Raw genomic sequence first — 12,890 nt, forward strand, 5'->3', positions numbered from 1 at the left:
TGAAATTCCGGTTAGAAAAAAAAAATCCCCACATACTTTTATATGTACTTTCATCTTTGTTACCTCAGTTTTATTTGTTCTGATTCATTAAGGACTGGGAAGGGGTGGTGGAGGTACTGTCAGGACAGCTCCACCACACTTGCTAACGCCTCTTTTGGCTTCTTCAACGGCCTCAAATTAGAGCTTTTTAAGAAACATTTGTTTCTTTACTTTGTTGGAAACTGAAAGGCTTATCTGATGTACAGGGTTAAAATATCATGCTTGAAAAAGCTTTGCACAAGCAGAGGTATCTGTGATGGGACAACCAGTGTGGGGATGATCCAGACTCCAAAGAAAAAGTCTTTTTCTGTTGTTGAATCATTAGAAAATATTCTCTTTTTTCTGTACATTTGATTGGAAAATCAGGTTTTCTGATCCATAAGATAATTCCTCAAACTTCTCAAAAAGTTCATCTTAACTTGGGTTCAAATCATCAAACCAGTCAGACACAGAAAGTATCTGAACTTTTCACCAAGTCACTCACCTTTTTCTATGGAAGACGTACAGCATTATAACCAACCCTCCTACTATCAGCAGGACGGCAATGGGCAGAGCAATGATCAGATGGATGAAGTTTTCATACGTTGCTGCAGAAACAAATGTGAAACAAGAAAATGTCATGAGGTGAACAAACTGCTCGTGTCCTTTGTTTATATTTAGCTGGAAGTATGGGGAAAAAAATCCCTGAGAATTCCTTTATTGCCTATCACGAACTAGGAGTTCTGAAGGTAAACAGTATTGTACATAAAAGAAAAAAAAAACAAACCCTGAGTTATTTGTAAAAAGATTAAATAAGTGCCGATGGAGGAGTAAAGTCATTTTTATTTTCGAAGTACAGTGTATTCTGAAATAATAGTTCAAATGATGGATTCAAGTAAAATAATCTTTGTATACAGTTTGATAACTATTAGTGGAATTGCATACATTTGCTAAAAAAAAGAATAGATTCTTATGTATTATAGTGCTCAAGCTGTACTGACTTTTATCTGTCTTAGGACAGTTCCACAGACAATTAAAAAAAACAAAAAGTAACTGGATGGCACCCCTTGCCAAAGCTGCTCTGAATACGCCCCAAACATCAGAGGCTATAGTTACAAGCCTGAGATCACAGAGCTCCTGCCTGCTCATCACCATCCGCAGCTCTCACATGACAGATGGCAGACTGGATGCTGATCTACACACTTGAAAATTCTGTCAGATGCTGGTAATCAGCATGTCCATAGGTAGCTAACAACCAGACAAGTGGACCACACATGCTGCAAGGATGCAGGGAGGAAGGGAGAGGGGAAGGGAGTCAGGGGAAGCTCGCCAAGCACAGAGGATGGTTGGATATGATACTGGAGAGAAACCAGGGCCAGCTCCTAAGGGGCCTTGTCCAAGCTAAGCACTCTGAACTTCATTCTGCAGATTAAGCGGAACCAGTGAGAGCTCTCCAGCCCCACAGTGAGCTGGTGGGATTTGTGTGGGAGAGATGGCTGTGCCTGAGGATAGCCTGGAAGGGCTGGCAGCGGGGAGGAGACCCTGCCCTGTCTGGGGCAGCGGGTGGGGGGTGCCCTGGGCATGTTCTGCATCACCCAGCTCAGACCTCACCAAGGAATCACTGCTCCTTGTCTATGAATGAGAAAGCCTCACAGAGATAAACTGTCCTCCCCAGGGTCACACATGCAGCTGGCTGGCCATGACCTAGGGATCGGAACCCAGGCTTCCGGCGCCTCTGGCTCATATTTTCCCTACGAAGCAAGCGCCCTGGAGGCTCTAAGCTGACGCGGTGGTGGTGGCTACAGAGGCTAGATTCCAGAGGTACTTCAGAGGCAGAATCAATGAGATGTGGGTTTGAATGAGAAGTGGGTGGCAGGAGTGAAGGAAAGGGGAGGGGTGGCTGTGAGGTTCCTGGCTTGGGTGGTGGGTGGATTAGGGGGTCACGGACTGAGCTGAGGAACAAAGGATGGAGAGAGATTTTGAAGGTAGCAACTGTGATTCTGGTTTTGTGCACGAGGCATCTGAATTGCCTGTGGGACACCCACGTATGTGGAAATGAAGTTGGAACTCACTGGGGACCAAGTTACATCTATTGTAGATCACCCATCAGTGATTATTCTGCCACTAAACACTACTATTATTATTACTCTGTGAGGACTATTAAAGCTATTTTAATTTTTTAAATTAAAGATATTTTTATCAAATAGCTCTAAAAATGGATACAGGCTCCTGCATTTCCTAATTCTTAAAAATACTTGCAAATTAACAGGGACTTTGGGAAGCTAGTGGAGTTTCTTTTTTGCCCCCGAGGACTATTTCTTCTATATCTATCACTTATACTACTGGTCAGGTTGTATCCTATTCTTTTTGAGTTTCACATTTCAACGGGGACATGGAAAAAGTGGAACACAGCCAGAGAAGAACAAAATGACCGAATGGCTAGAAAATCATTCTGTGAGACTGGGCTACAAGAAAAGGCCCCAAACCTGAGATTATTTAGTCTGGAGAAGAAAAGCCTAAGGAGTAATTTAATAGTATTCAAGCACATGAAGGGTTCCTAAAAGGAGAGCAGTTGCCAGAAAGCTTCCAAAGCTTCCATCTCCTCTGAGGATTGAACAGGAGGAAGGGAGACTCAGCCACAGCAGGAGAGAATCTTGTGTGACACAAGGAAAAACTGCCCAACGGTAAAGCAGGCACGCAGATTTAATTTCCCCATGGTGTATGCCAACTCCTGCTGGAAAGATGCCATCAGAGCGGCTCTTGGGTTTCCCACTGGCTCCCGGCACTCACAGGGTTAAAAACGTGGGAGCAATGGCAGAGAGGAACCTGTCATCTCTGCAGATAAGCCAAGGTCACTGAACCCCAGAAGCCAATGCTGCTGTTTCAAAGAACACAGCATCACGCTAGACCTCTAAACCTAGGCTCTGTTCCTAAGGGATGGATGTGGAGAGGGGAGGAGAGGAGAAGAGAGAGAACAAGCCACTTCTTCGGGGAGGGCTCTGGGAATATTGTGAAAGTTCCAGCGCTGGAGTGTGTGGCACCAGCCAACTGGAAGAGTAGGTAAAATGGACCACATGGAGAATTCAGACTATTTTAGACGATGGAATTATCTTCTCAAGCATCTGTCCACCCCTCACACAGCGCCAGGCTCATCAAATGCTACCTCAAGGTCTGCAGTTCTATCCCCGCACATCCTTCTTTTGGTATCTGTCACTGTGTAGACTTCCAAATACCATGCATGTCTTTGACCAGGCGCTAACCAGGTGGACTGCTGGATTGACTGAATCCTGAATTTAAAAACTCAGACTCCATGGGCTTCCCTGGTGGCGCAGTGGTTGGGAGTCCGCCTGTCGATGCAGGGGACGCGGGTTCGTGCCCCGGTCCGGGAAGATCCCACATGCCGCGGAGCGGCTGGGCCCGTGAGCCATGGCCGCTGAGCCTGCACGTCCGGAGCCTGTGCTCCGCAGCGGGAGAGGCCACAGCAGTGAGAGGCCCACATACCGCAAAAAAAAAAAAAAAAAAAACTCAGACTCCAGACCAGAGTAGAACAGATGTGGACACCAGGAGAAACCAGGGCAGTGGGAATTGCCCACCTGACCCAAAAGTAGCACCACTGCTTTTTCTCACAGAAGCAGTCAGGAATAGTGCTATGCCAGATTTGATCCCATTATCTGAACATGAAATAATCTTAAAAATTTGGTTTCAAAATGTAAATAATAAGGGATATTTATGTCACCAAATGAAAATACTGAATTTTCTTGGCCAAGCAAGTATAGTGCCCTTGTGCTCATGCATTTTACAAAACTCACTTTTAAAATCTAAAATCCTCGCCTAGAATGGCCTTCTAAGAATTCTGTCTTGTCGATGGTTTGAGCATAAACTCACCACATGGCCCAGTCTCTGTGCCAAACAGGGACCACTGTGTGCTTTCAAAGTGTGTTGCTGCTTTAAGAGTGCATCTGTTATTTTACTGCTGAGGAGTGACAGGGGTGATGCCTCAGCCTGGGATGCTGTCACGGCAACTCCTGCCCTGGAGCAGGCTGGAGCAGAAGGCCCCCAGGTTTCTGTCACCCCTTAGGATTCTAAGCCCTGAGTCGGAGCCCCAATCAGCATCCCTGACGAGTCAGGAGGCAGAACGGTCAATTCAATGCTTTGTAAAATGCTTTGGACATAAACCAAGTTGAGAGCACGGGCTCCTTGCTGTCTCCCTCAAAAGAGGGCCTCAGACCATCTCCCTGCCCATCAGATGAGGTAGGGACTCCAGGTGTGGCAGCTCCCCAGCCTGAGCTCCTAGATGAAGTGCTGGCAAAAGTGTGACTCTTCTGAAAGGTGGCCGACAGAAATCAGAAAACCAGAGAGCCAGGATGACGACCCAGGTTTCCCCAGTCCCAGCACCACCTGCTTTCTGTTTTCCCAGCGACTCCCTCCACAAGCCTTACTTTTGGCCTGGACATAGAAGAACACAGGATCAGTCCACGACCCGTTCCCAGAGAGAGAGGTGGCCTGGATCCGGGCCGTGTAGTTCCCCGGGTTGAGCCGGTTTAGCTTGGCCCCTCCATACTTCCTGTACTCCTGTCTGGACACACATTCCCGCTGATCCTGGAGGAAATAAAACATATGTGTCAATTTCCCACAAACACACTGCCTCGCCTCTCGCCTCCCGCCTCCCACCTAACACTGACCCCAATTTGCAATAAAAGGGAAAACACCCAGGCTTACATTATGGCAGTCCTCCAGTAACTCTAAGCACGCCCGACCTTTAACCAAACCTTCTTTCTTTAACCAAAAAGAGTTCCAGAAAGATTAAGTTATTAAGCCCAATCTCTAGGCTGAAAGATCGTTTTCTGCAAAGAAACAGTTTCTTGAGGGTGAGGATAAGCCAGCTCCTCGCACACTGTGAGAATTCCCCAAAGGGCATAGAGTTGGTAAAAAGACCTGAATCCTCACTGACTTACCTCCTTATTTTACTGTTCAAAGTCTTCAGCTAACCAGGAGGTGCCCTGTGTTGAAGTGTAACACACGCTACACCTGCAACAGAAACACACCCACACACGTCTGGTGCCCCAGTCTTACCTCGACTTGTGATCCATATTTTATTTCATACATTAAAATCAATCCATTGGGATTCTCAGGTTCTGGCCATTTTAAAAAGATGGAGTTCTCAGGCCTTGGCTCCCAGGTCACTGGCCCAGGAATGTCATCTGCTCCTTCTGCACAACAATTGAAATAGGCGATAAAGTTAGATTCGAGTCCTCAGGGAGGGAGAAAACCACTGGACTAGCCTAAGAACACCCTCCCCAACCCCTAGTGCAGGACTGCGGACAGCGGCCACAGCAACTCCTCCTGACCTGGCCTCGCACACACAGCAGGGGTTTTGGAACTGGAGCAACCTAATGACCTGTAAGTCTCAAGATGCCACCGTACCCTCCCTTCCCCTCAGTCTCCCAACAAAAAAGCCTACTCTCAAGTGCAGGAGGAAAATCTTGGCAAATTGAGTCACTTAGGTCTGCTACTCGGCTTCTATGCGATGCCATCAAACACAAGCATCATCGAAAAGGTGCTGAGTGAGCAGAAGCAGCGGCATCCAGCCTCCAAGCTGGGACCCAGATCCTTCATGCTCTGCATCTGCATGTGGCAGATGCAATTTCTGCGCAGGTGTAAAGGATGGTCCCCGAGCCCGCCTGGGAGGGAGCCGCCAGGAAGCTGGTGCTGAGCGCAAGCTCGCTGCCTTCATCAGCGATCCCTGAAGCTGCCGGGTGAGGCTGGGGTGCCTGCTCTCCTGCTTTCGCTTCTTAAAGCAGTAAGCCAAGTGGTGAGCAATGTCACTGCAAGTTCCAGCTGGGAAACACTGAGAAATCAGCTGGGCTTTCTCTCCTGGGAGGGTGAGGAGACTAAGGCCGGGTAGGCTGGCAGCAGCACGTCGGTGCCAGAACTGCGCCCAGGAGGCCCCGCCCCCAGACTGCAGACACTGTGCTCTGCGCTACCTGCCAGCTCTGCAAGGAGGTGAACCGGGCAGTTCACCCATCCTGAAAGATGGATGTATGGCTGTCTAAGCCACAGGCAGCTTCTAACTTACAAGGGGAAGGTGAAGACCAAACAAGCAGGACCAAAGGCTGCTTGGGAGTGGACCTTGAGGAGCAAAACTCAGTCTGAATCAAGGCAGCTAAATGGGGATTTCACTGAAACTTAAGAACTCAGGAGGGACCTGGCAACAAAGGGCCATGGGAATGCACAATGCAAACCAAGGAGAAGGAAAAGAGCGGACCCTGCATCGAGCTCCCTGCTCTCGAGTACTTTGTATGGAGAGACTGGGGTGGGAGTGGGGTCACGATGTGTGAACTCCATTCCCTGGGCTGCTGGGCTACCAAGCTGCCTGCAAATGACCACCCGTTCTTTAATAAGCAGGACTGAGACTAAGGGTCATCGCCCTGGGTGTCGGCCTCCGTGTCTACAAATCACAGTCTCCGCTAGGCTGTGAGTTGGGCGTGGGGTGAGCTGGATGACACCGTACCTGCAGGCATGGTTCTTGCAAAGACAAAGTTGGAGGCGCTGCAGCCAAGCTTCTCAGCTTCGTGGTTACAGCTGTGGATATCGATTCGGTACAGAGTAAAAGGCCGGAGGTTGGAGATGACAGTTCTCTCCTTATTATCCACTCTGCTCTCGAAGAAAGGGTACTCGGTCTCGAGCTCCTCTGGGTCTGTGATGTTGTAGGTGTCCACCACCGTGGTGTTCCTGTTCCGGCTGGACATGGTGGTGTTGGCGACCTGCATGACCTCCCTCCGCTTCCGTTCAGGTCTGCAAGGAAGAGAGAGAGAAATGTGGCTTGTGAGTGAGGGCTTCCACCTCTTTTGTCTTTTCTGTGACTCGAGTCAGAGAGAGAAAAGAAAAATCTTCACCTTGGAATAAAAGGAGCTACTCAACCCCCTTGCGTAAGAACCAACAAATAATAATACAGGGATTTCCTTCCTCATTATTTATTTTGCTTTCTCTACGCAGCAAACCTCGGCCTCAACGTGCAACCTGCCCCCTGGCTCCCCGAGTGGTTACTCAGTGGTACCTAGAGGCAAACTAACACCTCAGCCCCCCCAGTGGGGAGGCTCAGTAGCACCTGGGCTGTTTCCTCAGAGCTGTTACAGTGGACAGGGCCTGGGGAAGGGAGGCCACCCGGGACGCTGTCGGGAAGGCAGGGGGCCAGCAGAATGGCACATCCCGATTCTCTGTAAACAGCCGCACTTCCACGCCGTGTGACCAGCAGCTAATATCACGGCCAGCTTTTCCCACACCCACCGATGGGACAAATTACTCCTGTCAGAAAACCTTGTTTACTCTTCAACATCTGTTGATATTTCAGTCACGTAAACCAAACTTTGTGACTTAAACTATAAAGGCAGGGATCAATGAAAGGCACTCGGCACCAGATACTGACTCCAGAAAGGAACTCATGACCTCAGGCTGCCATCCTACTTCAAGACACACGGACGTGGACGGCGAATAGCGTCATACTCAACCTGACTTGACTGGTTTTAAGCTCTAAATAAACTGTTCTTAGAATGAATTGAAAGAAATAAAAATCGTCTTTGGAGAATTTAGTTGTAAAACAGAAAAGCTTCCTTTATGATTTATTCAGCCGTTCTGTTACCCAGACACTCCTTTTACCCAAATTCTGTGGGAAATTGTGTGGACATCAGATGTACGCCTCAGTAGGAGGCATGAAAAATCCCAAACGTGAGGTTCTTATCAACTGTGGCCCCTCACCATGGGCAAACTAGGATATTATGTCTGTCCTGTGAAAAGAAAGGACAGCAAGTGCGACTAGACTTCAGACAGCGGCCATCAAGACCGCAGGGTGGACACATGCATTCATCAGGGGAATGTGGTGTAGAGGAAACTTATTTTGAACTCAACAATGCAAGCACAAGGCATTCGTGAAATCTGTGTCACCCACAGCTCTGCCTTCCTATCACCTGATCCTGTGTTCTTGGACTGATGAGGAAAACAGGCACTGTCTTGTAACTATCAACAGAAAGCTAGGGGCTCTTCAGTGAAACCTTTCCAAAGCCTGGACTCACAGCCCGAACCTCGGACAGGTCTTTGGGAAAAGACGGCAACGTAGCCGGCAGCCTCTGCTGGAGAATAAACAGATGGCTCCTGCTGGCCTGTCTGGGATGCTCTATATCCATCCTCTTCTGTGTCCAAAGGAAGTAACACCGGCCAAGCCCCTGCTGGCACGGGGGGCGATGGACTGTGTTGAGAAGCAATGCCATGAAGGGAAAGAGCCCCGGTGTGTGGGGAGGAAGGGCCAAGCCCCAAATCCATAGTTAGTGAATCAGGGTGGTGGAGAAGCCACTGAACCTAGGTTCTAGTTTTAAAACATCTTTGAGCTCTTCTCCATCCTCAAACTTTGATTCTCGAGACCACGCGTGATATACAGGATATCTGGACCAACACATGAACTGCAGCCATATCAATCACCCGTGAACAGGAGATGTCACCGGCGGGGCAGGTCGGGAGGTTCCATGGTTTTAACGGCAGGAGAGGAGGGGGCAGAAAGCTGCTAAGTGACCGATAGCTTCATTCTGAAAAGGAAATAGTGCCTCCACTTCCAAAAGGTCTTGATTTCCTGTTTTAATGATTTTTCAAAGTAAGATATCTATCTTTGACTAGTATACAAATATCAGGAAGGTCACGTGACAGAAAATAAAAGTCTCTTTCAAAACCATTTGTTCCTACAACCTAAGAGAGCTTTTAAGGGCAAAGCAACTGCAGGATAAACAGAAGCTCGGGACTGCTGGTGCCCCTCTGGGTCCGGAGCTGGAAGAAGAGTGATCCCCAGGACAACGCACTGGCAGTGGGCTGGCAGCTGGGGCGCCATGGGGGTCAGGAAACGGGCTCGTAGGTCTAATGCTGGCCTGAATCTTGCTCCTTTGCCCAGATTTCAGGCATGAGGTTGTTTCTAAACTCTGTGCTACAATTTTTCAGGAAGACAAAGGAGCCATCAGTCACCACTCTGTTTCCATCTCCTTCCCCAGACATCACAAGGCTGCCCTGCTAAATGTCCGTCCACTTTTCTTTTCTTGTGGTAAAACAAACTTTTAAAGTTAAAAAAAAAAAAAACTAACAAAATTTTGTCATTTTAACCACTTTTAGGCACATTTCAGTGTCATTAATTACATTCATAATTCTGTGTAACCGTCACCACTATTTCCAAAATCTTTCATTACCCCAAACAGAAGTTCTACACGCATTAAGGAATATCACCCTATTTCCCCTCCCCACAGCCCCTGGTAACCTCTAATCTACTTTCTTTTGCCATGAATTTATCTGTTCAAGATATTTCATACACATATGGAATCATACAATATCTCCTTCTGCGTCTGGCTGCTTTCACCCAGCATAATGTTTTCAGGGTTCATGCATGTGGTAGCCCATGCTTCAGAATCTCATTCCTTTACAGGGTTGAATAATATTCCATTGGAGGGCAAGACCACATTGGTTCATCCATTCATGTCCTGGTGGACACGTGGGATGTTCTCAGCTTTTGGCTATTTGAATAATTCTGCTCTAAACATTTATCTTCCTCCGCTTTTGTCCCCACTAGGCAGAAGCAGAGGCTGGAGCAGCGGAGCAGACAGATGCCCTGGCGTCAGTCGGGCTGCTTGGCTTGGAAAGGCTGTCTTTTGCGTGGCTTCACAAACTGCTTGTCAAGGGTGCCAGTGGCTCTCGGTTATGCTTTGAAGTTGGGCCCCTTTCAAAACTGACTCTGAGTCTCTCCCTCTCCCTTCGCTCCGCCTTGGCCAGGCTGGGAGGCCGCAGGGAGGCATGGGAAGGGCAACCGAGGGCCCAAACCCAGATCCTCTGCTCGCTGGTGTGTGCTTGGCCAGGTGATTGCCGCTCTCTGCGCCCACGTACCCCCACAGGGGCTGGGTGGCCACAGGGCAGCTGCACCTGTCACCTGTCACGCTGACAGCCCCCCACAGCTCAGGCCGTGAGCTCCGGCCCGTTCCACGAGGGCTGAGTGGCTTGGGTAGTAACCCCATTCGCCAAGCTGGCCGCCTACACTGTTGTCCCTCCTCGACGGCCGCTGGGTCTCACCTTTGAGGCTGTTGACCTACACACCACAGGGTGGAGAGAAAGCACCAGGACCTGCCCAAGGACCTCTCAGAGGACACGGTACCTGGGCACGAAGATGGCGTTGTGCAGGAAATTCTCGAAGACCTTGCGGTACTCGGCCTCCTCCTTCTCGGCCTGCTTCTCGGCTTCGGTCTTGGGGCAAGCGCAGCACGGCCCTTTCTCCCCACCACACACTTCGGTCTTGGGATTCTCCGTCACCTCCTCAACGTCGATGGTGCCATCGGCGTACTTCCTGATGGGGATTTTGTCTGCTTGGAAAAGAGTAGCCCAACGAGAGCCAAGTTACACAGGCTGGTGAGGAAAGGAAGAGCCATCAGCACCTGGGCTCACGATCACAGCTGCTTCCCGACAGACAGCTGATGCTGGCCCCGGTGTATGTGGCCTCGGGGTTTGGGAGTCACAGCCACAGGTGTCTCCTGCCCCTCCCACCCTCACCTTTGGAGCAGTAATTGTGCCGGTAAAGGTAGCTGTCCTGGGGCTGGCGCTGCCACCTTACGATGTAGTAGCTCAGGTTGCCGTTGGGCAGGGAAGGAGGGTTCCACTTCACGATCAGCTGAGAAGAGGAGTTTGATGCTGAGAGTACGTCCAGGGGGATGGAAGGAACTGGAAAGGGGGACAAAGGACATTTCAGAAAATGGAACGAACCCAAGATCCTGGCTGTCAGATACCCAGAGCAAACCCACAGGAAGCCAAAAGTCTGATCTCCACAGGAAAATGGCGGTGAACGCTGAAACACAAAATGAAAACCGAACCTTGTTTTGAAATTGTATTACTTTCCCTTTGTAATATCTGTTCTCTGTGATAACAAACATTACTGAGCTGCAGGTGGAAAAGGGTGGTGGGAGCACAGCCAGGGTTGGAATGGATGACTTAAAACCCACAGTTAACGCAAACACTGGACTTTCCTCATTTACTACAGCTGCCATCCTCCAAAACATTTAATGCCAGCAGTCTTAGCAAATGGTGAAACTGACTGACTTGCATTTCATCTGAGATTTTGAATCTCTGATAAAAATGGCAAAAAGCCAAAATGAAAGGAGGAAGTAAAAAGGGTTCTGGGGAGAGAGAGAGTGTGTGTGGGGAGGGAGGGAGAAGGGGAGAGAGAGAGAGAGAAAGAGAGAGAGAGGGTATGGGGGCCTTGGAGGAAAAAGTGGTGCAAAGGGCCAGTAAATCTACTGATTGTATAATCATGATTCAATGGAACTATGGAGTCATAACTATGAGAAGCAGTCTAAAAACACCTCGAACACACACAAAGCCCCGATTTCAAGTAACGGACTGTTACCAGCAAAAGAACATTGATTTCCAGGCAAAGCATAAGAATCTGGTCAATATTTACTTACTATTGCCCCTAAACCGAAACCTGGAGCTGAACTGTGTATAAAGGGCAAATGCATCCAGGGACCACTGAAACCTTATTCTCTTTGGGTTCAGAAAAAAGCATCAATTTTGGTAGATTTTCCAAAGTGCAAAAGACACCTTTGTTGTATGTCACTTAAGCATAATGGCCATGTAAGCTGCTTTTAAAATTTAAAAGCTTAAGGTACAAAATCTTATACACAAGGGTCTGAACACTTGTAAGGAAGGACACTTTAGGAAAAAGTTATGACTAATACTAACTTTTTCTCGGAAAACTTTACTGAATGCTAGGCCACTTTGGTGCTTCCGAGAATAAGTACTTCAGAAACACACAGTTCACCCCTAGATGTTTCAATAACAGTTGTCACAAAAAAGCCTAGGCCATGGACCAAGTCAGTCTCTGTCCCTACCACTTGTGAGGACAGATGCCAAAATAGAGCAAACTGACTCAATTTGTACAGTGCTTTGTTTTCCATCTTTGGGGAAAGGAAACAAGTTTCTTAAGAATTGGTCTTAACAAAGAAAGAGTTTTATTTTCCCCAAATTAGCTACAATGAATTACTTGCAAATTTTTAGGCTGAACAACTTGTTGTGTTGCCTTTGAGCCTCTGCTACAACATCCCAGGCCTAGAATCAGAAGCCCGTGTCACATTTATTGATATAAACATTGTGCCATCAGTGACATGATAGTAGCCACTTAGAGGATCACAGAGATGGAACAGGGGAGGGGAGGGGAAAGGAGGAGGGGGCAGGAGAACATAAGCAAAAGGATTTCCCCACCAACATTTTTTCCTCACCCTCTATGCCATTTAAATTCATTTCGTGCCAGTTTATGCGTATTTTAAAGCAGCCTATGTATTGTAACAATGGCCATCATCAAAGAATGTTTATCAGTGCCTTTTAAAATGATGTGCATTTCCCTACTTCTAACCTGGTTTTTATATACTTGGAAAATATACACAAATGTTTGCTCTCCTTAGTTCCAGATTCTGGAGCTGAGAAATGAGTTGGTTTAGAAAACGGAGATCAGGGGAGAAGGAGGCACATTTTCATCAGTGAACACTTGGAATGTCCACAACATGGTTCATCTCATGTTTTTCAACTTCTTTCTGCTTTCTTGGAACCCTAGCCACTACGGGACGAAGGTGAGAAACCAGGGAGCCACCTGAGGTAACTGGAACAACAACCAGGGTTTCAGTTCCCAGAGGTCCAACTGTCCAAATAAATAAGAAGGGCAGCCTTAGAGGACCGTATCCAGTCTGGGCCTCCCAGTAAAGCCAACCCAGCACCCTGGAGGACCTGAGCTCACTGGTCCAGGACAGTCAGAATGATAATGGAAGATGGTACCAAGTCCAGAAGATGGCCTGGAAGAGGCTAGGGTA

The 12,890-nt window shown here is 48.2% G+C and overlaps 1 protein-coding gene across 5 annotated transcripts in view; it reads right to left on the reverse strand.

Moving 5' to 3' along the window:
• Window positions 1–12,890, reverse strand: part of IGF1R (insulin like growth factor 1 receptor) — a 310,241-nt gene that overhangs the window by 33,303 nt on the left and 264,048 nt on the right. For 4 of the 5 annotated variants that reach the window (XM_032622092.1, XM_032622091.1, XM_032622095.1 and 1 more), the window contains 6 exons: window positions 10,585–10,752; window positions 10,193–10,400; window positions 6,530–6,813; window positions 5,092–5,228; window positions 4,458–4,617; window positions 524–626 (listed from right to left, as the gene is read on the reverse strand). In XM_032622092.1, coding sequence (XP_032477983.1) covers window positions 524–626; window positions 4,458–4,617; window positions 5,092–5,228; window positions 6,530–6,813; window positions 10,193–10,400; window positions 10,585–10,752 — 1,060 coding nt within the window. The remainder of the gene's footprint in view (window positions 1–523; window positions 627–4,457; window positions 4,618–5,091; window positions 5,229–6,529; window positions 6,814–10,192; window positions 10,401–10,584; window positions 10,753–12,890) is intronic. The other variant, XM_032622093.1, reaches the window with a different exon arrangement.

The sequence above is a fragment of the Phocoena sinus genome, chromosome 2 (genome assembly GCF_008692025.1).
Source record: "Phocoena sinus isolate mPhoSin1 chromosome 2, mPhoSin1.pri, whole genome shotgun sequence".
Taxonomy (NCBI): domain Eukaryota; kingdom Metazoa; phylum Chordata; class Mammalia; order Artiodactyla; family Phocoenidae; genus Phocoena; species Phocoena sinus.